General features: G+C 52.4%; 8 protein-coding genes across 8 annotated transcripts; 5 read left to right on the forward strand and 3 right to left on the reverse strand.

Annotated features, from left to right (window-relative positions):
* Positions 1 to 284: 284 nt before the first annotated feature.
* CTAM01_12253 (uncharacterized protein) lies at positions 285 to 1574 on the forward strand (the record flags this gene model as incomplete). The annotated part of the gene is made up of 5 exons (XM_060528260.1): positions 285 to 389; positions 451 to 487; positions 560 to 630; positions 701 to 1071; positions 1124 to 1574. 5 exons carry the CDS (start codon positions 285 to 287, stop codon positions 1572 to 1574), a joined length of 1035 nt encoding a protein of 344 aa, XP_060377029.1.
* A 1856-nt stretch (positions 1575 to 3430) lies between these two features.
* Positions 3431 to 5010, forward strand: CTAM01_12254 (uncharacterized protein; the record flags this gene model as incomplete). The annotated part of the gene is made up of 5 exons (XM_060528261.1): positions 3431 to 3617; positions 3674 to 3730; positions 3781 to 3851; positions 3939 to 4318; positions 4371 to 5010. 5 exons carry the CDS (start codon positions 3431 to 3433, stop codon positions 5008 to 5010), a joined length of 1335 nt encoding a protein of 444 aa, XP_060377030.1.
* Positions 5011 to 5025: 15 nt separating this feature from the next.
* On the reverse strand, positions 5026 to 6615 carry CTAM01_12255 (FAD dependent oxidoreductase; the record flags this gene model as incomplete). Its single annotated transcript, XM_060528262.1, has 5 exons — positions 5026 to 5044; positions 5143 to 5623; positions 5678 to 6227; positions 6286 to 6505; positions 6560 to 6615. The coding sequence occupies 5 exons, from the start codon at positions 6613 to 6615 to the stop codon at positions 5026 to 5028; spliced, it is 1326 nt and encodes a 441-aa protein (XP_060377031.1).
* Positions 6616 to 7443: 828 nt separating this feature from the next.
* CTAM01_12256 (OPT family small oligopeptide transporter) lies at positions 7444 to 9878 on the forward strand (the record flags this gene model as incomplete). The annotated part of the gene is made up of 3 exons (XM_060528263.1): positions 7444 to 8296; positions 8348 to 9609; positions 9681 to 9878. 3 exons carry the CDS (start codon positions 7444 to 7446, stop codon positions 9876 to 9878), a joined length of 2313 nt encoding a protein of 770 aa, XP_060377032.1.
* A 262-nt stretch (positions 9879 to 10140) lies between these two features.
* Positions 10141 to 11832, reverse strand: CTAM01_12257 (uncharacterized protein; the record flags this gene model as incomplete). The annotated part of the gene is made up of 1 exon (XM_060528264.1): positions 10141 to 11832. The coding sequence occupies one exon, from the start codon at positions 11830 to 11832 to the stop codon at positions 10141 to 10143; it is 1692 nt and encodes a 563-aa protein (XP_060377033.1).
* Positions 11833 to 13405: 1573 nt separating this feature from the next.
* CTAM01_12258 (uncharacterized protein) lies at positions 13406 to 14416 on the forward strand (the record flags this gene model as incomplete). Its single annotated transcript, XM_060528265.1, has 1 exon — positions 13406 to 14416. The coding sequence occupies one exon, from the start codon at positions 13406 to 13408 to the stop codon at positions 14414 to 14416; it is 1011 nt and encodes a 336-aa protein (XP_060377034.1).
* A 576-nt stretch (positions 14417 to 14992) lies between these two features.
* CTAM01_12259 (DSHCT domain-containing protein) lies at positions 14993 to 18393 on the reverse strand (the record flags this gene model as incomplete). The annotated part of the gene is made up of 2 exons (XM_060528266.1): positions 14993 to 15173; positions 15227 to 18393. 2 exons carry the CDS (start codon positions 18391 to 18393, stop codon positions 14993 to 14995), a joined length of 3348 nt encoding a protein of 1115 aa, XP_060377035.1.
* Positions 18394 to 19065: 672 nt separating this feature from the next.
* Positions 19066 to 19369, forward strand: CTAM01_12260 (cytochrome-c oxidase chain VIIc; the record flags this gene model as incomplete). Its single annotated transcript, XM_060528267.1, has 2 exons — positions 19066 to 19279; positions 19341 to 19369. The coding sequence occupies 2 exons, from the start codon at positions 19066 to 19068 to the stop codon at positions 19367 to 19369; spliced, it is 243 nt and encodes an 80-aa protein (XP_060377036.1).
* Between the last annotated feature and the right edge of the window lie 443 nt (positions 19370 to 19812).

Genomic DNA, 19812 nt, shown 5'->3' on the forward strand with positions numbered 1-19812 from the left:
TCCTCGAGAGCCTGACGAAGCTGATCTTCGGTATATTGAGGCATTATATATAGAAGAAGACATGTGCAAAAGATGAGCCCATTTGGACGCGAATTGAAAATGTTGTGATAAAAGGAGGTTGGGGGTGGGCATTGGGTTGTGGTGGATTTTCGCGTTTTTGTGGGTGCCAGAAACAGGGGGGTGCCAGGAAGTGGGTATGTTGACTTATACCGTCAGGGGTGGTTGGGCCAGGAGCATTCTTGCCAAGTGATACGAGGCAGCCTTTAGTCATCGGTATTACATCAATGTTCATCGTATTGATTGCCGTTTTTATGGCCATTCGGGTTTATATCAGGGGTTACCTCTTGAGAGGATGGCAACTCGACGACTCTGTGTTCATGTGGTCTTCGGTGAGTTCAAGGTTGCCCCGCTATGAAGTCCCCCAAATGACAACTAACACTATCATACAAGATGCTCGTGATTGTCCAAGGAGCCATGGTACTATGCAGTAAGTCAAACTCTGCTGGATTTTCACTATATTTCAGTCAGCAAATAGACTGATCCTGAATTTCTTCATCAGATGTAGTGTATGGTAGTCTTGGGCTGCACCTTTGGAGATCAACATTTGATCAGATACAGCAAAATCCTCGTGTAAGTCAACAGGACACATGATCTACAGTCGGCACCAAGCCTGCGAGACTTTGGCTGACGTCGGTCTTAGTACTTGGTTACAACAGTCCTTATGTACCAATTATCTTTCGGTTTCATTAAAGCAACGTTTTTACTGCAGTTCCGCCGAGCATTCGCTCTGCCTCACATAATATTGTTCTGCGACATCTTCCTGGGCATCATGTTCCTAGCACTCATAGGATTGCTCATCTTCGGCGGAATCGTTATGCGAGATTTTCTGAAGCCGGGGTATGTCCCTTCGCCTGGGGAAAAGGCATACCTGATATTTGGCTACGTCAACGCCGCCGTACATCTCTCGACGGATATCGTCATTTTCATACTGCCGCTGGCACTTGTGGGACAGATGCGCCTTGCAGCAATGCAAAAAGCTGGTCTAATCTCCAGTTTTGGGGTGGGAATCTTGTAAGTAATATAACCTGCCTCTTCAAAGGTCGTCTTCCTGAACAAATTGCAGCACCAGCGCGATCTCCGTGCTGAGAATAGTCAGCCTGCCTCTTGCTACCAGCGGGATCGATGGGTTCTACCAAGCCGTGCCGCTCGTTCTCCTAAGTATGGCCGAGCCAACGTCTGCAGTCATTTGCGCATGTGTGCCGATTATGCGGCCCTTGTTAGCATGCTCGGGAACCTCCAGGTATGGCAGCCAAGGATCGCAAAGACCTCTCTCAGGAGCAGCCAACGAATCGGCCGGACAAAAACGTCAGACACCGAGCGCGCCTCCTCAATCGCCCACCAGCACGACAAGTCAATCCGTAACGCAAATGACATACAAATCGACTATTACAGGGAGTATAGATGGAGATTTGGAAGGATACACTTCAAGCCAACAGGCCAGGGGTAGCATCAATACATTGAACCCACTGTCCAAGCACCCATCATCTCCCACCAAAACGGCACAATTTCCATGAGGAATTGAAGTTTCTTCACCTTTACAGCAGTTAGAACTCCATGATTGATCGCGGCGTCTAAGTTCACACAAAGGCATCAGCACGTGGGTTCATGTTCACATTACGATGACGAGAGGCAACAAAATGTCAAATCAAGATACCCCCCGCGCCCGGGGGGGGGGGGGGGGGTTGGTGGACATGCCAAAAGCCTCCGGAATGAAAGACACTCAGATTATCTTGTTGGTCTTTGAACATTTGGCCGGGGAAAACACACGAGAATGGCAGCACCCACTTGAGTGTGCCGTGTAGGGAATCCTGACAACCCCTTAGAGCGGATATGATTCTTGTCTCCCACCTTGTGAGTCAAGGAAACCAGCTGCTAACGTTTCGTGGTTCACCTGATAAGTCGGAACCCCCAACCAACGACTTGAAGTAAGTTAGGGAAGTAAACTTCAACTCCTAGCAGCGGCACAGACATGTTACGGGGCTTCATGCGAGATTAGGAAAATATAGCAACCGATCACAAGGTGTTAGATGCGCTATTGGCCTACATCCGAGAATGGAGGCAATGCTAAGTTGCGCTTGTCATACGTGTACTCCGAAGGCTGATGGCTAGGACTTTTGGCAGTGAATACAGAATTGTCTCTCAAATCATAATCTTTTTTGATGAGCAATAGTAGATCTAGGATTTAGAAATCGTAGTGGGGAGATGTTTGCTGGATCTCAATACCAAGACCACGTTGTCTGAGTTACTTGAGATAACTAGGAAATCAGTACGAGGGAGTCAACCACATGAGCATCAATGGTAGTATCCTCTGAACCACATACTGAGCTTCAAAAGATCGCATACGATCTGACTCAATGACGCCTCATGATCCTAATAGAAACATAAGGACCCATGGCTCTATCTTTCTCAATCTATTTTAGGAAGAGGTCTTCTGCTATAGGCATCCGCACAATACCAGTCGATCAGTGCATTTCCAGACTCTTACAGGGTTGGCTGTAGAGCCTTGAGCCCCATATAACTTGAGCCGACCACTGGCAGAACCTCCAAATAGTGAGCATTATTTCTTTTTCGAATATCCAACCCTGACACCCCCTAGTCTCTTTGGTCGTCGTCCGTAGAACGGTGGATGCTGAACAAGGGAGACGAGCTCACTGTCATAAGGGGGAGAATGACTGCCCCCGGACAGTATTAGGGCAGTAAGGGGGCGAGGAAATCCCCAGGTGTTGCGAAGTGAACTGCGGACCACTCAGAGAAGGTGAGAAACCAAGTCAGAATGTGAATTGCACCCGGACGGAAATTGTGGTGTCACGGTCCTCGATTCCAAGTCCTTAAACCCGAAAAGAGGGTCTTGAGCAATGGCAAAGCACACACCTGTCAAATGTCACTTCTCCTGTCAAGTTTTCAGAAGGGGTATACCTATGTTAAAGCTCGAATCTCAGACAACATATTGCTTATTTTCTTCCCCAATGCATCACAAACAGCCGGTTGGGCGGGTACGCTCGAGACTACATGAATTCCGCTTGGCAGGTTGTCCACTCAAAGCTCGCGAAAGATGCCCTGTGAAAAAAAAGAAGGACTTCTGCTGGGAGTGCACACTCTGCGAGAGCATTCAGGTTTGCTTGTCAATTTGATGTCAGCACGGAGCCTCCCCCGTGGCCTGCATCACGCCGCCCGGTGGAGTGACACAAGTTTCCAAGGGATGGCCAAGACCCCAGCATACCATTCCACAGGAATAAAACAGCCCAAATTCCCGGATACTGAGTTTTGGTCCTGCCGTGGCTTGTGCTTCTCTACTATTCTTGACCTCCCTTTTCCACCAGTAACCTCTTTGTGATCGGCCTTGAAGGCTTGGTCGTCATTGGGTGTGTCGATGGCCTCTTCCGAGCCCAGGTACATGGCCGAGCCGCCAGATGGTCAAGGACGATTCGATGCGGGCACTATTACAGCCGGGGCGTTGATATTGGGTGGAACGCTGACTTCGCTATCCATCATATTTGTCGGTCTGCGAGCCTTCACAAGGCTATCCCTGGTGAGAAGAGGCCTTGGTCCCGATGACTGTGAGTATTCTCCCAACATATATTTGTGAATTCTATTCTAATGACCCCTTATCCAGATCTCATCGGCATCTCGCTAGTTCTGGCCATAATCTTCTATGGACTATCCGTCAAATGTGAGACTATTCCGACCACTTCCTATGGAGGGCGCCTCTAATTCCAGAAGTGTGCGAGCTCGGCGTGGGCACCCATCTTTGGCAAGTCGAGCGAGCTGACTATTCACCTTCATTCCTGCTTGTAAGTTACAACCCGCTCTTGAGGTTGTCAGATGAACTTCAGCATTTGTTCTTTCCACGGACGCACCCGATTGACAAAACGATCTAGCACAGCATCATTGCGATAGCCGTCTACTCATTAAGTGTAACTACTGCGAAGTTGTCACTCCTCGTTTTGTACTTGCGTCTATCACCCGAAAGATGGTTCAGAATTATTACAATGACCCTCATTGGCTTCGCCTCTTCGTACGCACTGGCATACCTCTTTCTCATCGTTCTCAGCTGCAGGCCAATCCAGGCTTCATGGGATCTCTCGGCTAGAGAGGGAGCGATATGTATCGACAAAAACACCGTCTACTTGGTGCTCAGTGCTACCAACATCATCATGGATGTCGTGTGCCTTATTCTTCCTCTGAAGATCATCATCCCCCTGCAGATGGCAGCCCGACAAAAGCTGTCGCTGATTCTGCTATTTGCCACAGGGGGCTTGTAAGCGACTTCTCACGCGAAGGTGCACAATCGCATGCTGACGTCTCTGCAGTGTCTGTCTATGTGCCATCAGACGTACAATCCTCCTACCGCCGCTCTTCAAAAGTAAGGATTACACTTTTGACATTGACAGGCAGTTGAACTGGGCATCCATCGAAGTCAACGCTGGAATTGTGTGTGCCTCCGTCCCGGCACTCAAGCCTTTCTTCGTGCGCTATCTGCCAATGTTTGTGACTTCCCACGTCGCCGCACGCGGCTCCAAGACGAAGAAGACAACGCCAGATTATCAAAAGTACCAACGCTCAAATCCCTACTCTACCACAATTGAAGCCAACAAGAAGAGGCGCAACGTTCAGTCAGAGGCATACGAGCTGCATTCGCGTGATGATTTGTCGCTATCCTCGAATGGCATGCCGAAAAATGGGTCAAGAGAGGATGTTGCGAAGCTTTGGTCCGGAAATGCTTTTCGCAAACAAAGCAGAAATCGCCGCGAGAACATCATCGAGTCGAACCCAAGGGACCCAGATCATCGTGCCTCAACCCTTGTCGACCAGGTACAGCCGGTGGGAGAACATGACTCAAAAGAAGACCCTCCACAGAGAGTGGCGAGCATGAGCGGTATCAGAGTCACAACAGAGACACGGGTCGAGTATGAGGTGCCATGGCCGGATCATCGCAGTCTCAGGGGATGATGTTTTCACGCTGTTCTATTGTTTGTTGAGCGTACTTTGGACACGTTCGATTTTTAGATTAGCAATACAGACTGCACGCTGTCTTCAAGCACCAAGTCTCCCAACTTCGAGGTAGAAGGTTTCCTTGCTCACCATGCAGCCTCCAGGTGCATAATATCTCTAAGGTCTTTCACCTCCGTGCCAGGCCTAGTAGCGACAGGCTTCGACTTTCTATTGCCATACTTCCATTCCTCTTTTAGTCCCCTTTCTTTGCCCTCCAAGGCATCTGCAATGTAGTCGCCGATGATGGGAAACATCTTGAAAGCATGACCAGAGTCTCCAGTCGCCAGAAGTAGTGATGGATGTTTCGGATGATTGTCGATGAGCCAGTGAGAGTCCGGAGAGTCGGTGCACCAGCAGACTCGCGCACCCAGCAGCGGTCGACCAGAGAACTGTGGCATGACTGTATCAATAAACTTCCTGATTGCTGTAGCTGCTTCATCGGGGATTCCGTCTTTGGGGTGTGCACTCGCGTATCGAGGGACTGAGTAGTGCTCTACCTTACCCGAGGGATCGGTGTACGTGCCGATTCGGTACTGGTAACCTGGGGATCCGTCACAGATCTTCATCCACTCTCCAAGCAATGTCAGTAAACAGATCCTTGTCTCTCATTGTCATATAAACCTACTGGTTTCTGTGTCTGGTTCGAATGTGAAGCCCAGCTCAAAGTTGTCCACGACGGGAATCCCCTTCCACTGGGCAACCTCCTCATCATTCAGCTCGATATGAGCCAAAGACCAGCACTTTGTCCACATCTCCTGTGACAACTCAGGTAGAACTTCAGGTGATGCAGCCCCTGTACAGAGGATATACCTGTCCCCACGCACAACATCGCCGGACGCAACCTTGATCCCGTCAAGCTTGCCCGAAGTATCGAGGCTCAGCCCAGTCATCGTGCCATTAGGTCCTGATATGAATTCAACACCCATATCCTGTGCTGCTTTACCCCATTTCTCTAAAGACTTCTTGGCATGGGCCCAGCCACCTTGGCTGTTCCAAAGGCCCTTCCAGTTTTCGATACCGTCTGCATCACGGAGCTGCGGAACGTGTGTGGCAATTTGCTCTTTGCCCGCCACCAGCTCGAGACTATCAGCCTGTCCAGCCTTCTTGAGATTCTCATACGACTCTTTGAGGTGTTTCTCTGCTAGTGGGTCCCCTAGAGTTGTCACGATGTGTCCCTATGAGGTTATCAGGGGCTGAAATATGCGATAATGATTGTGGGAAACGTCGACCAACCGTCTCATGAAAGATTCCTTCCCATTCTAAACCTCTCCAAGCATTGAGTGCCTCAAGCGCTAGTTCAGTGTACAGCGGCTCATCATATTCCGTTCTGATGATCTTGTTCAGGTCATACCCTGCAGAATCGAGACTTGGTATGGGATGACGATCGAGACACCTGATATTGTTGTAGCCACGCTTGGCAAGATGATATGCGGTGCTGATGCCAAAGGTACCCCTGATAAGGTCTGATCAGTAATGCCCATATCTGGTATGGTTATGTTAGACTTACGCGCCCAGAATGACAATGCTCGAGGTCTTTGAAAGAGGCGGGGTATTGACGGTCATGGCTGACGAATGATTACCATTATCTTTGTGCAAGGGAGCAGACTTCGAATACAAACTATCACTACTTCAAAGATGAAATATGTCTGAGAGAGTTTCCGTATCTCGGTGAGATATGTAGTCCTCAAGTCGGTACAAACACGCCGAGACTACATGAACTCTATGACAGAGGATCGACTTGGTCAAAACATGGGCATCTAATTGGCTCATTGTTTTTCCCCTCGTCCTGCACAGTTACCAACTAGGCCATTATTGGGGCGCCAGGCCGCTAGAGCGCACGTCCAAACAAGTGATCTCAGGGGTCTCCGCCGGCTTGGACCTTCCCTTCCGCCTCACCATTTCCATCTTCGACACCCTCCCCCGCCTCATCAACCTCGGAGATGTAACATCGGAACCCTGGAAATGTCAACAAGCTTTTACGACTCCGCATTACTCGTGCATTTTACCATCTCTCAACGAAAACAATGGCTAGAAACGAGCCACTGATCCCGTCGCGGCAGCACAGGCCAGATAGCTTGGACCTTCCACAGTATTGTCTCCCCTGCTCCGCTGTAGGTAGTGTACCATGGGGAAACACCAGCGTAAAGCCTATCTTGACTGCGGGGTCTGAAGATCGGGTCAAGATGGACTGAGTGCAACGAATGGGTCCACCAGTTCCAAGGAAGGTCGATACCGAGTAGTTCGTTCCGGATGAGGTTTATACTCGGCTCGACGGCAAATAGTATATAACGACATGTAGAAAGTTTTCGTTCCACATCAGTAGCATCGATCAGACCAGTTCAACGATCCACTCGTTTATATCAACATTCTCCGGCCCAAGGTTCGGCCACCATGTCTGGCACAACAGACCAGCACGGCGAAAAGACGGCCGTGGCCTCTCCAGGGCCGCAGTTGCATCCCGACGAGGAGGCTCGCGATGCCGAAAACCTAGACAAGGCGATGGCCTACGCCATTGACGAGATTGAGGAGCACTTTGACATCGAGTCCGACAACTCGCCGTACCCCGAAGTCCGCGCTAACGTGCCTAACACGGATGACCCGTCCATGCCCGTCAACACGCTCCGCATGTGGGTTCTCGGCGTCCTCTTCACCATGGTCGGCTCCGGCATCAACCAGTTCTTCTCTATGAGGTACCCAGGCGTTACCATCTCGTCTCTGGTGGCACAACTCATCGCCTACCCCGTCGGGTGCGCCGTGGCCCGTATCCTGCCAGTTAAAAAGGTGCGCGCCTTCGGCCGCTGGGACCTGGTGATCAATCCGGACCACTACTTCAACATTAAGGAGCACGCGGTCATCACCATCATGTCCAACCTATCTTTCGGACCTTCGTGGGCTACTGACATCATTCAAGCGCAGAAGGCGTCGGCGTTCTACGGGCTCGACACACCGGTCGCGTACCAATTCCTGCTAGGCCTCTCGATGCAGCTGTTCGGTCTTGGTATGGCTGGACTGGCGTATCGCTTCATCGTAGAGCCTCCTCACATGATCTGGCCATCGACACTGGCCAACGCTGCGCTGTTTCAGACACTTCATGGCCGGGCGAATCCTTTAGCAGACGGTTGGAGGATCACAAGATATCGGTTCTTTCTTTATGTCTTTGTCGGGGGGTTCTTCTGGTACTGGCTTCCGGGGTATCTGTTTACTGGTCTGAGCACCTTCGCATTTGTCTGCTGGGCTGCTCCGAGTAAGTCGGATACCTGTATGATGTTTATTCAGTTTCACTGACAAGGCACAGACAACGTTGTAGTCAACAATCTATTCGGCATGTCGACGGGCCTAGCCTATCTACCCATTACCTTTGACTGGTCTCAGATCGCCTATAACGGATCGCCTTTGGTCGTTCCGTTCTGGGCGCAAGCTAATGTCTTTGCTGGATGGGTCATCCTCTTTGCTCTCGTAACACCGATTCTATACTACACCAATACGTGGTATACCGCATTCCTCCCCTTCTCAGGCGCAGATACCTACGACAATACTGGCAAGATCTACAATGCTACCCGCGTAGTAGGCAAAGATGGCAATTTTATTGTGGAGGAGTACGAGAAATACAGCCCCCTCTTCATGCCCGTCACCTTCGCGCTCAGCTATGGCATATCATTTGCGACAATGACCTGCGTGCCGACGTACATCTTCATTAATTACTACAAAGACATCATCGGCGCATTTAAACCGAGCAGGAAGAAGGATATCCACACCCGCCTGATCGAGAGATACCCAGACACACCATGGTGGTGGTACGGCATCATGACGGCCGCCGTGCTGGTGTTGACAATCATCGTGCAAGAGGTCTACAAAACCCAAATGCCTGTCTGGGGCGTTTTCGTGGCCTTTGGATTGGCTCTGATCTACCTGATCCCGACCGGCAGCGTCTACGCCGTCGCAAACCTCAACAGCAACGTACTCACGGTCCTGGGCGAAATCATCTCGGGATACGCCATACCGGGAAAGCCTATCGTCATGCTTATTTTCAAGTTCTACGCCTACACGGGTCTAAGCCAGGCCATGATCTTCTCCTCGGACATGAAGCTCGGCCTTTACATGAAGATTCCCCGGAGAACGCTGTTTGTAGCCCAATTGGCGGCTTGTATCACGGGCTCTCTCACGCAAAATGCCGTTCTCTTGTGGATGCTGAACCATGTCAAGGACATTTGCCACGAAAGTCAGCCCAATGGCTACACCTGCCCGCAAGGACGGGTTAACTTCTCTTCGAGCATCGTTTGGGGTGCCATCGGCCCAGCACGGCTATACAGCGTTGGCAAGATATATTCTGGTCTGTTGCATCTCTTCTGGATTGGGGCACTGTTACCCGTGGTGACGTTCTTCCTCAAGAAGAGATTCCCAGAAAATAAGTTCCTGAGATACCTTCACTGGCCTCTCTTCTTTGCAGGAACGGGCAACGTTCCTCCCGCCACAGGGATCAACTACACCTCGGCTTTTGTCGTTTCCTTCATCTTTAATAAGTGGCTCAAGGGCAAATTCCCTCAATGGTGGGCAAAGGTGAGTTCAAATGCAACGACTTGCATCCCGAATTTAGGTGACTAGTTCTCATACTGACTCGGTAACGACAGTACAACTACGTCCTATCTGCCGCTCTCGACTCTGGCCTAGCCATATCCGCCATCGTCATCTTCTTTGCTCTCGTTTTCCCCGGTCTCCAGCTAAGCTGGTGGGGTAATAATGTTCAGCGTTCGACCATCGACGGCCAAGGCGTTCCCTTGAAGGCTGTGCCGTCAAATGGCACATTTGGCCCAGCAACCTGGTCTTAGCCAGGTAATTTTCTGATATCCATCATCCGTCTGAATGATTCCCTGTAACTTTCTGGCACTGATAAGCCATGATTCCCAATAGCAAAACCAAACCAGGTACAAATACTACTACTAATGAACGCATTGCGCCAAATCCAAAACGCTCGCATGTCGCCGTTACTCGTAAGCATAATACATCACAGAAACTGGGGTGTACCTCCGCATGAAAGACCGTGAGGACTGCTTTGCAGGTTCGAAGGCAATACCGCCCGAGCTACACAGCTCAAGCCAGACTAATATTATGGCAGAATGGTGCCACGAATCGAGCCCAGTCGTTAAAAGCCTTGGGGCTGGGGGATAGCTGCCGATCCGACGACAAGAACGATGCCGCCTCGCGTTGTTTCCAGACCTTTTCAATCACGGAACGGGTCCGAGTGACGTTGCAGAGCGAATCTGCCAACTTGTCGAGAACATAAAGTACAAATGGACGTGCGTAGCGGGGTGAGGTTCTGTCCTCGACATCTCCCTCGGCCCATTCAAGCTCCTCTGTGGGATCGAGTTGGCAGGCTGCCATGAAGAGCGGCCATGTGAGCCCAGCTTTGACATCCGCCTCGAGCAACACCGCGACGAGACGCAAAATCTTCTTCACGTTCTGCCGAATCACAAGCGTCGCGGGAGTTGAGTCGTTGAGAGCAGAGTGAAGGTAGAGCTCTACCGTCAACCGCTTCAACTCGACAGTATTCCTAATGATTTCGTCTGCGCTGTCGCTCTTCAGATGCGACTGCTGGAGCAGACAAGTCAACCTGATCCGCTGGCGCTCAAGATCCTGCCAGCAGTCCTCCGCCGTCGAAGATGACAAGCGATGGTACTTGAAGCTGAGCTCCGTAATCTCGCCAATGATACTGACCAGCTGCGGCGAGCAGCCCATCCAGAGATCAAGCCCCTCGTCCTCCTGCGCGGACCAAAAGTCGTTACCGAAAATGGGCTCCTCGCCGCACGCAGTTCGTCCCATGACGTCGTAAAAGGCAAAATACCGCTCGGTGAACTTGATGATTCGCTCCCACGGACTCTGCTGCCGCGCCGCCATCTTGGCGGCGTCCGAAGTCATGCCTTGGCGTCTGAACCTGATGAGGTCTCGGGCCCCGCGCAGATGCGTGACCCAGCGCTTGTCGCACTCTGCAATGATTTCGAGCTGGCAGAGCAGCATCATCAGGACGAGGATCTCCGAGTTGGCTGCGATGTCGATGGACGACTTATTTTCGAGGGTTAAGCGCAGCGATCGGATGACTTTGGCTGAGTAGCTTAGAGCTACCGGCTGATATGTGCAGTCTGATCTTGCTCTGTGTGAAGCGGCGAGGCCCAGGAGGGCGTGCATGAGGGCTGGCGAGGCGGATGAGACGGCGAAGGGGAAGATGAGTGCGGAAAAAGGAGATTCGCCTGAAGCACATGGGACTGTCATGGGACAGATTCGATCCAGGTAGTACGATAACAAATGTGATTCGGCCTGGCTGTCGAGTTGGACGTATCTCACCGGCCGGTTGATACAGCCCAAGTTCTTTCTCAGTGTAAGAGCTGCTGATTTGCGCTCATCCGTAGAGCTGTCATCACTGGAGGACGACGAAGACTCTTCCCTCTCAAAGTCGGTGATGAAGGAGTTCAAGAAACCAAAAGAGTGAACGTGGGTAGGGAGACACCAGTAGTTGTCCAGAGTGGAAGGCGGCGTCGCGGATTTCTTCTTATTATTGCCGCCCGTCCCAGATTTCGACCACACGCCAGCCCTCCCAAAGGCGCGACCAACGTAGTCCGTTTCCCATTTCAGGACCTGGGCGTAGACGCAGTCGGCGTAGCCACGGGAAGTACATGGCCCACAGTGAGGTTTCGCCTCGTCGCACCGGATCTTGTGTAGACGGCAGCGGTGACAGCCGCGGTGGCTTCGTCTAGATACCTGCTTTGAAGGATCTCGTCTGCGCGGCATTTTTGCCAGAGACTGTAGGAGACTGTGAAGATGTCTCGACAAGTCTAATATGAGCTTAAAAAAAAAAAGAATACAGCAAGATGCCGGTGCTAGCAGTATTGAATAGTGGATTTGGAAGATGGGGCGTGACATGGAACTGCAGGAGAGGATTCCGGGGGACGGATGGGGAGGCCGGGGATGTGAGGGGCCTAGTTGCCGAGTGATGGAGCAAATCGTCGGCTGACTAAACCTCGTTCTTGGAGCCTGACTCCGACTTTTTGATCATCGCCAACATTTGGGTCTCCTAGATAGAGTTCACTGGGATGGCTGGTTCGCTAGTTGAAGGTTTGGGCCAGGGGGGAAGCACTCTGATCCCCAAGTGTTGGATGCTCATTCTGGGAACTGCCAATCTTGGGTTGACTTGATGTTTGACCATTCACCTCAGACAAAAGCCAAAAGATTAGAGTTGAGCTGTTGCTCTACCTTGTTCTGAAGAATTACGCAACTCAATGCGGAGTGGCACTAGATTGCTACCAGCTATCTGACTCGTTGTAAGAGATACGCGTCCTCGGACTATGAGAGCTGGTGCAAGGCACTAGAGATCAGAGCGGTCAAAAAGGCGTTGATGATGTAGGGTTACCATGAGCAAAGAGGAGTGCACATCAAACGTCGAGTTTACCGAACGTGTGAAGCCGAACTTGTCGTACCTAGCCTGTAATCTGAAGGAACGTTCGACCAAGTCCTCTTCTCTGCGCAGTCGTGACGTTAGCAGCGTCGTCCGATATAAAGCATTCTGAGGGGTAATGCCGGCTCATGTGGGCAGCTTTGAGTTTAGAGCACTTCGCGACAAAGCTTCTCAAAGCGGGATGATATCAGACAACTGAAAATAGGACGGCGTGGGCCGTATCAAAGAAGATTGCGGTCACCCTCTGATATTGAATCACGGGGAGCTTCTCCATGTAGGGCGGCTTGGGCGAGCCAGGGACTTCTGAAGCTCTTTTCTGGGCCTCTATTCGTACAAGGAGGGGTTGTGAGAGTCCTTGAGGGGCCATCGCGGGGTCAGCCATGACTCAGGGATCCACACGCGCGCTTCAAGACCACTAAGCACACCAAAACATTCAACAATCACAACTGGTCGGTTAGCTCAGTTGGTTAGAGCGTGGTACTAATATTTCACCTGAAATGTTGTGTAATGCCAAGGCCGGGAGTTCAAGCCTCCCACTGATCATTTCTTTTGCAGTTTTGACCTAGAGTTGCAGCTGTCTCTTTAAATGTGACGAGAAAGCTCTTTTTTTCCCTGGTTGGGTGAAGATTCACGCGTTGACGTGGAATTAGATGGCCTGAGCCCTTTCTCATGTTCAGATGCATATAATGCTTATGTCGATTAATTGAGGCTCCTTCTAATATGCCTAAATCGGAGTGCGATAAAGATAAGCGTCATGCAGCATGTCACCCCAGCTTCAATTAGAAGTCAGGGTCTCTCTAAAGCTCCCCCAAGCTTCAAAAACGCTAAGCCTCAACTGATATTTATCTTGTCATACACGTCTCCCTAGATCTCGCCCAATTCCCCTCGACACAAAACAATGCCGCCGAGATGACAACCCCGCGCCCTTGGACACCTCCCCTCCTCCTACGCATCCGCTTCACAACCTCCCTCCCAGACCTCGACCTCGACATCCCCTCCCCTTCCCAAACAACAGTCGCCGCCCTCAAGCACCTCATCCGCGGCCGCCTCGCACAACCCGACTCCCAGCGCCGCCTCCGCTTCATCCACCAGGGCAAGATCCTCCCCGACGCCTCAGCCCTCAGCTCCGTCCTGCGCCCGTTGCCCCCTCCTCCTCCCCCGTCATCCTCGAACCCGACGTCGACGCCGTCCACACCCGGCGCGAGCAGCGGCTTCGATGATCCCAAGGGCAAAGGCAAGGCCAAGGCCAACGAGACGGCGCTGCCGCAGAGGGTCTACGTGAACTGCAGCATCGGCGACAGTCTCACCGACGAAGAACTCGCCGCCGAAGCCGAGGCAGCTCTGCGCGCGCCATCGGAGCGGGGTGGGACGACGCCTTCCGGGGCAGGAGACGGGCAGCATGGCGGTCACGGTCACGGTCACGACGGTGTCGCATACGGCTCCCAAGCCGCCCACCATCAGCAGCAGCGCCCGACGCCAAGGGGCTTCGACAGGCTCCTCAACGCAGGCTTTACAGCGGCCGAAGTAAACCAGCTGCGCCTCCAGTTTCGCGACATACGCGCGACGCAGTATACCCCCGACACCATGCCCAGCCCGGACACAATGCGCTCGCTCGAGGACACTTGGATAGATACCAACGCCGGCGGCGCGTTACCCGGGAGCGGGACAGGCGCAGGAGGGGACGGAGCCGACGGAGGAGCGGGTGGCGGCGGCGGTGATGATGCGTTTGGGGTCATGAGCGGTATACTCGACGTCCTCATCGAGGGTCTTATTGTAGGCTTCTTCTGGCCATTGGGGTGTCTGGGGTGGCTCTCGCGGGAGGAAAATATGCTCTCTGGCCGGTGGCATGACTTTATCGGGTTCGGTGTGACATTGAGTATCATCATTGGCGTCATCAGGGCCTTCTCGGGCGATCGATAGGGCGAGGCCGCTGTTGGCTTCCAAGTCCTCGTGGACTCATTTTGGGGAGGGGATATGCTTCCGGGAGATTGGTACGATTACGTTACGTTCGGTGTGGCATGGTGTTGCACTGTTTGGTGTTGACACGATGGCTTTCTCGGGCGATTAGTAGAGCAATTGCGGTTTTTTCTGTTACGGGGTTTTGGCGTTGGGATAACGTGGATGCTTATTGATTACACATAGGTAACGGCGTTTTATTCGTAATTATACCACGCATCAGGCAAGGATGGCTAGGGAGCGTAGTATGAATCACATAGATAGAGACAGCGAACAAAAGGGGGCCATTATCTGCTTCATTGGTGGCCATGGAGAAAGCGACTTTTTAAGGGCCGAAACTCCGAATCCGCACACACAAAGATTCTACATGCGTGGTATAAAACCTCGAGTAACCATCAAACGCCATGATATCCCCTGGGGCTACCTAATAACAGCAAAAAAGTACAACGGGCTAAAAAAGAGGGAGCAAAAGGGCCATCTGACAATTGCTAGCATGACAGTACTGTTGCCAGCATCTGAAGACAAACCTTTTTTAGAGTTTTACAGGTACAAACTCTGGGCCGCGACGATGTCACGGCGGATCTTGGCGAGACTGTCCTCGAACTTTTGTGTAAGCTCGTCACTGCCCATGACCTTGGCGCCCTGGCCCATCTGGCGCAGAAGCTCTTCCAGGCGGCGGAAAAGGCGGATAAGGGAACCCTCGTAGGCATTGGTCATTTTACTGTAACGTGTCAGTGGACGTAAGATAGAACGGGGAAATTGGAGGTAACGTACCAGATGTCTGCAAACGGCTTGCCTTGTGCCCACGAGTAGACAGTCTCCATTAATTGCCACTTGAAGCCAGCCAAGTACTCCTCCTCGTTGAGCTCAAGCTTGCTCTCCCGGCTGACCTTGGCGACCTGCTTAGCCTTGGCCTGAACCTCCCGGTAGGGCTTGGCCAATTCCTCGCGCAGGGCTGCTGTCTCAAGCTTCTCGTCCAAGACGAAACAGCTAAGTGTAGCGGCAATAAGCTCGGGAGAGAGCTCATTAAAGAAGCGATCAAACAGAAGCTCGGCAAGGACAAGTTCATGACCTTCGGTGGATGAGATCTCACAGGCGACACGAGCCTTAAGCTCGACAACCTCAGACTCATTAAGGAATCCGAGACGGCGCAGGACACGCTTGCGCGCCTTGAGCTCATCCATCTGCGCAATGCTGTGGAGTGTTGCAATCTCCTTCTTCTTGGACTTGATCTGCTCGCCGAGTTTCTCCTTGGAGCGATACTGAAGGTAGAGCTCGGGCAGCAGTGGTGATCCGTGAAGGGGGTTGGTGAGGAGGCGCGCCTCCAACATCTCAATCTTCCTCATCAGGGCTTTGAAAGACTCGTCATTGATGCCCATGTTCTCAACAGGATCCAAAATGGGCAGTCCGTCGGGGAAGCGTCTGTGAACCTCACGAAGAGAGTTGCCAACCTCGTTAAGCGCGGACTGAGATTTGCAGTCCTTGGGCATGAAGACTCTGATCTGGCTGATGGACTTGACGCAAGTCAGAAGACAAGGTATAATCTCGAAGCGAGCTCCATTGTCCGGCTGTTCGGGGTTCGGGTAGGGAACCAGGCCTTTTGGCAGATCAGAGGTCAAATGCCTGGAACCTTCGGCAACAGGTGCGCTCTTCTGGTCTACAACCATCATGACGTCGATGAGGCAGGACTCCTGAGGCGGGTATTCGGGCTCGCCTTGCTTACGGTTGCGGTCGCGGCGGATCAGATTCGCCACGACACCCCAGCCGAAGTCGGTTCCGCCAATGGTGTTATTGGTCTTCTTGGGGTCGTGAATGCGAACCAGACGGCCGGGCTGCATGAAGTCGGTGCAGTGCTCAGGGTGCTGAATGACAGCGCGCATGTCGCTTGTGTACTGCTCCAGCTGGTTGCGGAGGTTGTAGTAGTCCTTGACCGTAGCCTCATCAGCGATGGACATGCTGTCCCTCTCTTGCTGAAGAGCAACCAAGTCACGTTCCAAAGCCGGGACACTAGCACCTGTCTGGAACTGGTGGAAGCAACGCTCAAGCATGAACTCGGGGGAAATAGCCTCGATTCTCAAGAGGTTAAGGATCATGTTGTAGCCGAGGTAGAAGGCGGAGTTAAGACGATCCTGCTCACCCACGACCATGCCGCGGGCAGTGTCAGGCTCCATCTTGTCGTCAATCATCATGATGACAATACCACGCGTATCCAGACCTCTACGACCAGCACGACCAGACATCTGAATGTACTCGGACGGGGTAAGAGGTCTCCGTTGAACTCCATCCCACTTGTTAGTCTGGGTGAAGACGACAGTCTTGGCAGGCATGTTGAGACCAATGGAGAAGGTTTCGGTTGCGACAAGCACCTTGATCAGAGACTCTTGGAACAGAATCTCGATGGTCTCCTTCAAAATGGGAAGAAGACCAGAGTGATGCACACCGATACCCTTTTGCAACAGAGGAAGCAGGTTCTGGATCTGGGGAAGCTCGCGATCAGCCTCAGATAAGCTCTGGATGGCATTGTTGAACACGGTCTTGACCATGGCCTGCTCCGAGTCATTGTTGAACTGGAAATGAGAGATCTGCAGAGCCAGGTTCTCAACCTCCTTTTTGCTGAAGTTGAAAACGATGACAGGGTGGAAGCTCTTCTGCATGATCATGCGAATGATCTTGGAGATATCAGACTTCATATCGGATGCCTGACCACCCTTTTGTGTCTGCTTCTTGGCTCCCTTGCCCTTCCAGCTTGCATTCGCGTTGTTGGGGTCTTGACCCTTGCCCGCCTCGATGAGGGACATGGTCTTCTGGAAGTTGCCTTCTCTGAACACGCCCTTCTCGTCGACAACCAGGAAAATGCCGTTACCACCGGCAGGGAAGAAGTAGTTTTGAAGGGGCGTGGGACGGAAATCAGTGTAGACGACGTGGCACGCCTGGTGATGGATCTTGGCAATCCACTCCGCAAACTGGAAGGCGTTGGGAATGGTAGCGGACAAAAAGACGTAGCGGACCTTATCGGGAAGAAGAATGATGGTCTCTTCCCAAACAACACCTCTGGTCTTGTCTCTCATGTAGTGGATTTCGTCAAAGACAACCCAGGCAACCTCTCGCATGATCTCGGAACCACGGTACAACATGGAGCGCAAAATCTCGGTTGTCATGACCAAACAGCTGGCGGTGGGATTGATCGTGACATCACCAGTCATCAGACCGACATCGCCAAATAGTGCTTCGAAGTCTCGGTATTTCTGGTTGCTGAGGGCCTTGATGGGACTTGTGTAAATGACTCTCTGGTTACGCTTCAGACATTGCGCAATGGCGTATTCGGCGACGACGGTCTTTCCGGCAGAGGTGTGGGCAGAAACCAACACGCTCTCCTCCCTCTCGATCGAAGCGACAGACAGCGCCTGGAAAGGATCTAACTTAAAGCTGTACTGGCGTGCTGGCTCCGCGGGCGGCTTATGCTCGGAGAGGGGGATGTATTCGTAGTCCAGGTCCGGCGGCAAGGCGACTTGGTGCTGGATGTTGTGGGACAGGACGAGCGATTCGTCCTGTGCTGGGGTGAAGACCGCGGCGCCAGCAACCTCTCGGGACTGGGCAGTCTGGAAGGTGTCGGTCAAGACAGGCTGGGCCTCATCTTCCTTCTTCCTCCGCTTGTCCTTATGGGGCTCCTGCTGTTCGTCGGAAGCAGCGGCGGCATCTTCAGTTTCGTCAGCGTCCTGGCCATCCTTGGAGGTATCATCGGCGTCGGGCATGTCGTCGTCCTCTGGCTTTTCGGCGACGCCATTCTTCATTCCACCATCGGCCTTGCGCTTCTTGCTCTTCTTGTCCTTCTTGCGCGACTTCTGAGGGGGCTCGGCTACCTCAGTCTCAGGCTCGGGCTCGCTGTGTGACTCGTTTTGCGCGTCAGGTTGAGCGTCGAAAACATCGAAAAGCTCGTCCATGGTGGGCGATTGCTTGTTGCCAAGCGGGAACAGCAAAGTTGGGGTCGGCGCCTCGTTGGTCTTATGTATGGTGTCAGGGACTCAAGGTTTATTGATGGACCAATGGCAAGCAAACAAAGCCAAACCCTTGCAAGCTCTCGAAATGCAAAGACGCGAGACACTTGGGGTGCAGCGGTGTGTCTGTTGGTTTTTGAGGGTGTTGACAAGAGGCAACTCCTCAATTTTGTCTAGTCCCGGCAATGTGCGTTCGGTCGCAATTCGCAGGTGCTCGGGCGAAAAAGTTGGCGGGTCGGCCAGAGCGAGCAACAAGGAAGAGGCAGAAAAAAAATTCCAAAATGCATGCATGACGGTGGTTGAGATCCGTCCAGATACGGAAGGCGGTGACCGATCATCGTAGCTTCGAAATCCCAGCTGCGGGACTGGACCGTTCGCCGCTACCTATAACTTAGGCCCAGTCACGTGGAATTACATAACCGGGAACAGACTTGGAGATCTTTGGAGCTTAGCCGGCTGCACAGTCTCAGACCACTCTTTTGGATGACTTCAACACCACAATCGCACCTCTCCATACACCCATTGCGCTTCGCGATCGCCTCATAACACACCGCCAAAGTAATTAAGACCCCGCGAATACCCCCCAAAGTCCAATTGATGCTGACCAGTGCTCCGTAGATGTTCGCCCGTGCTGCCGCCCGCGCGGTCCCCAAGACCCCTTCCACGGTCGCCCGCCGCGGCTTCCAGACCACCCGCGCCCAGATGTCCTCGCCCTACCACTACCCCGAGGGTCCCTACACCAACATCCCCTTCAACCCCAAGAGCAAGTTCTTCGGCCTTGGCTTCTGGACCTACTCCTTCGTCGGCTTCTTCGCCCCCTTCGGCATCGCTGGTGCGTGCTTTTTACCGCGGCCCCGATTTCCGCCGATATCGAGTACTGACGAGATTCATAGTTTGGCAAACCAAGAAGCCCAAGGTTTAAGGAACCTCTTTGCACATTTTTTCTTGAGTCGATCGCCATTGTAGAGCATGGATTGGGTTGAGACGGAGGACGACTGTGTACACAAGCCGAAATAGAGACTTTTCGTCCTCAATGGATCAGCAGGGAAACCGAATTACGATCTGTCCGTCGCGGCATTCCATGTGATGAATGTGAATCGCAGACCTGGGAGCCATACCAGACTACAGCCCGTGCCCGTGCTGGGATACTCATCATAGGTGAATGGGGATAGAGGTCACAGTTCTCTACTCAAGTGGCAGTGTGCTACATTGTGTCGGCAACTGGACAGTCTCAAGGACTTAAGTGTCAAAAACAGAGTTCACCTCAGTAGGCTACATCCCTTGTCGATTATCCTGGTGCTCATACTGGGATCTTATGCGAGTTGAAACTCGGAGCTTGCCGATTTGGCTGGAGGGGTAATTGGT

This window comes from Colletotrichum tamarilloi (genome assembly GCF_030869305.1).
Source record: "Colletotrichum tamarilloi strain Tom-12 chromosome Unknown Scaffold_74.1, whole genome shotgun sequence".
Taxonomy (NCBI): domain Eukaryota; kingdom Fungi; phylum Ascomycota; class Sordariomycetes; order Glomerellales; family Glomerellaceae; genus Colletotrichum; species Colletotrichum tamarilloi.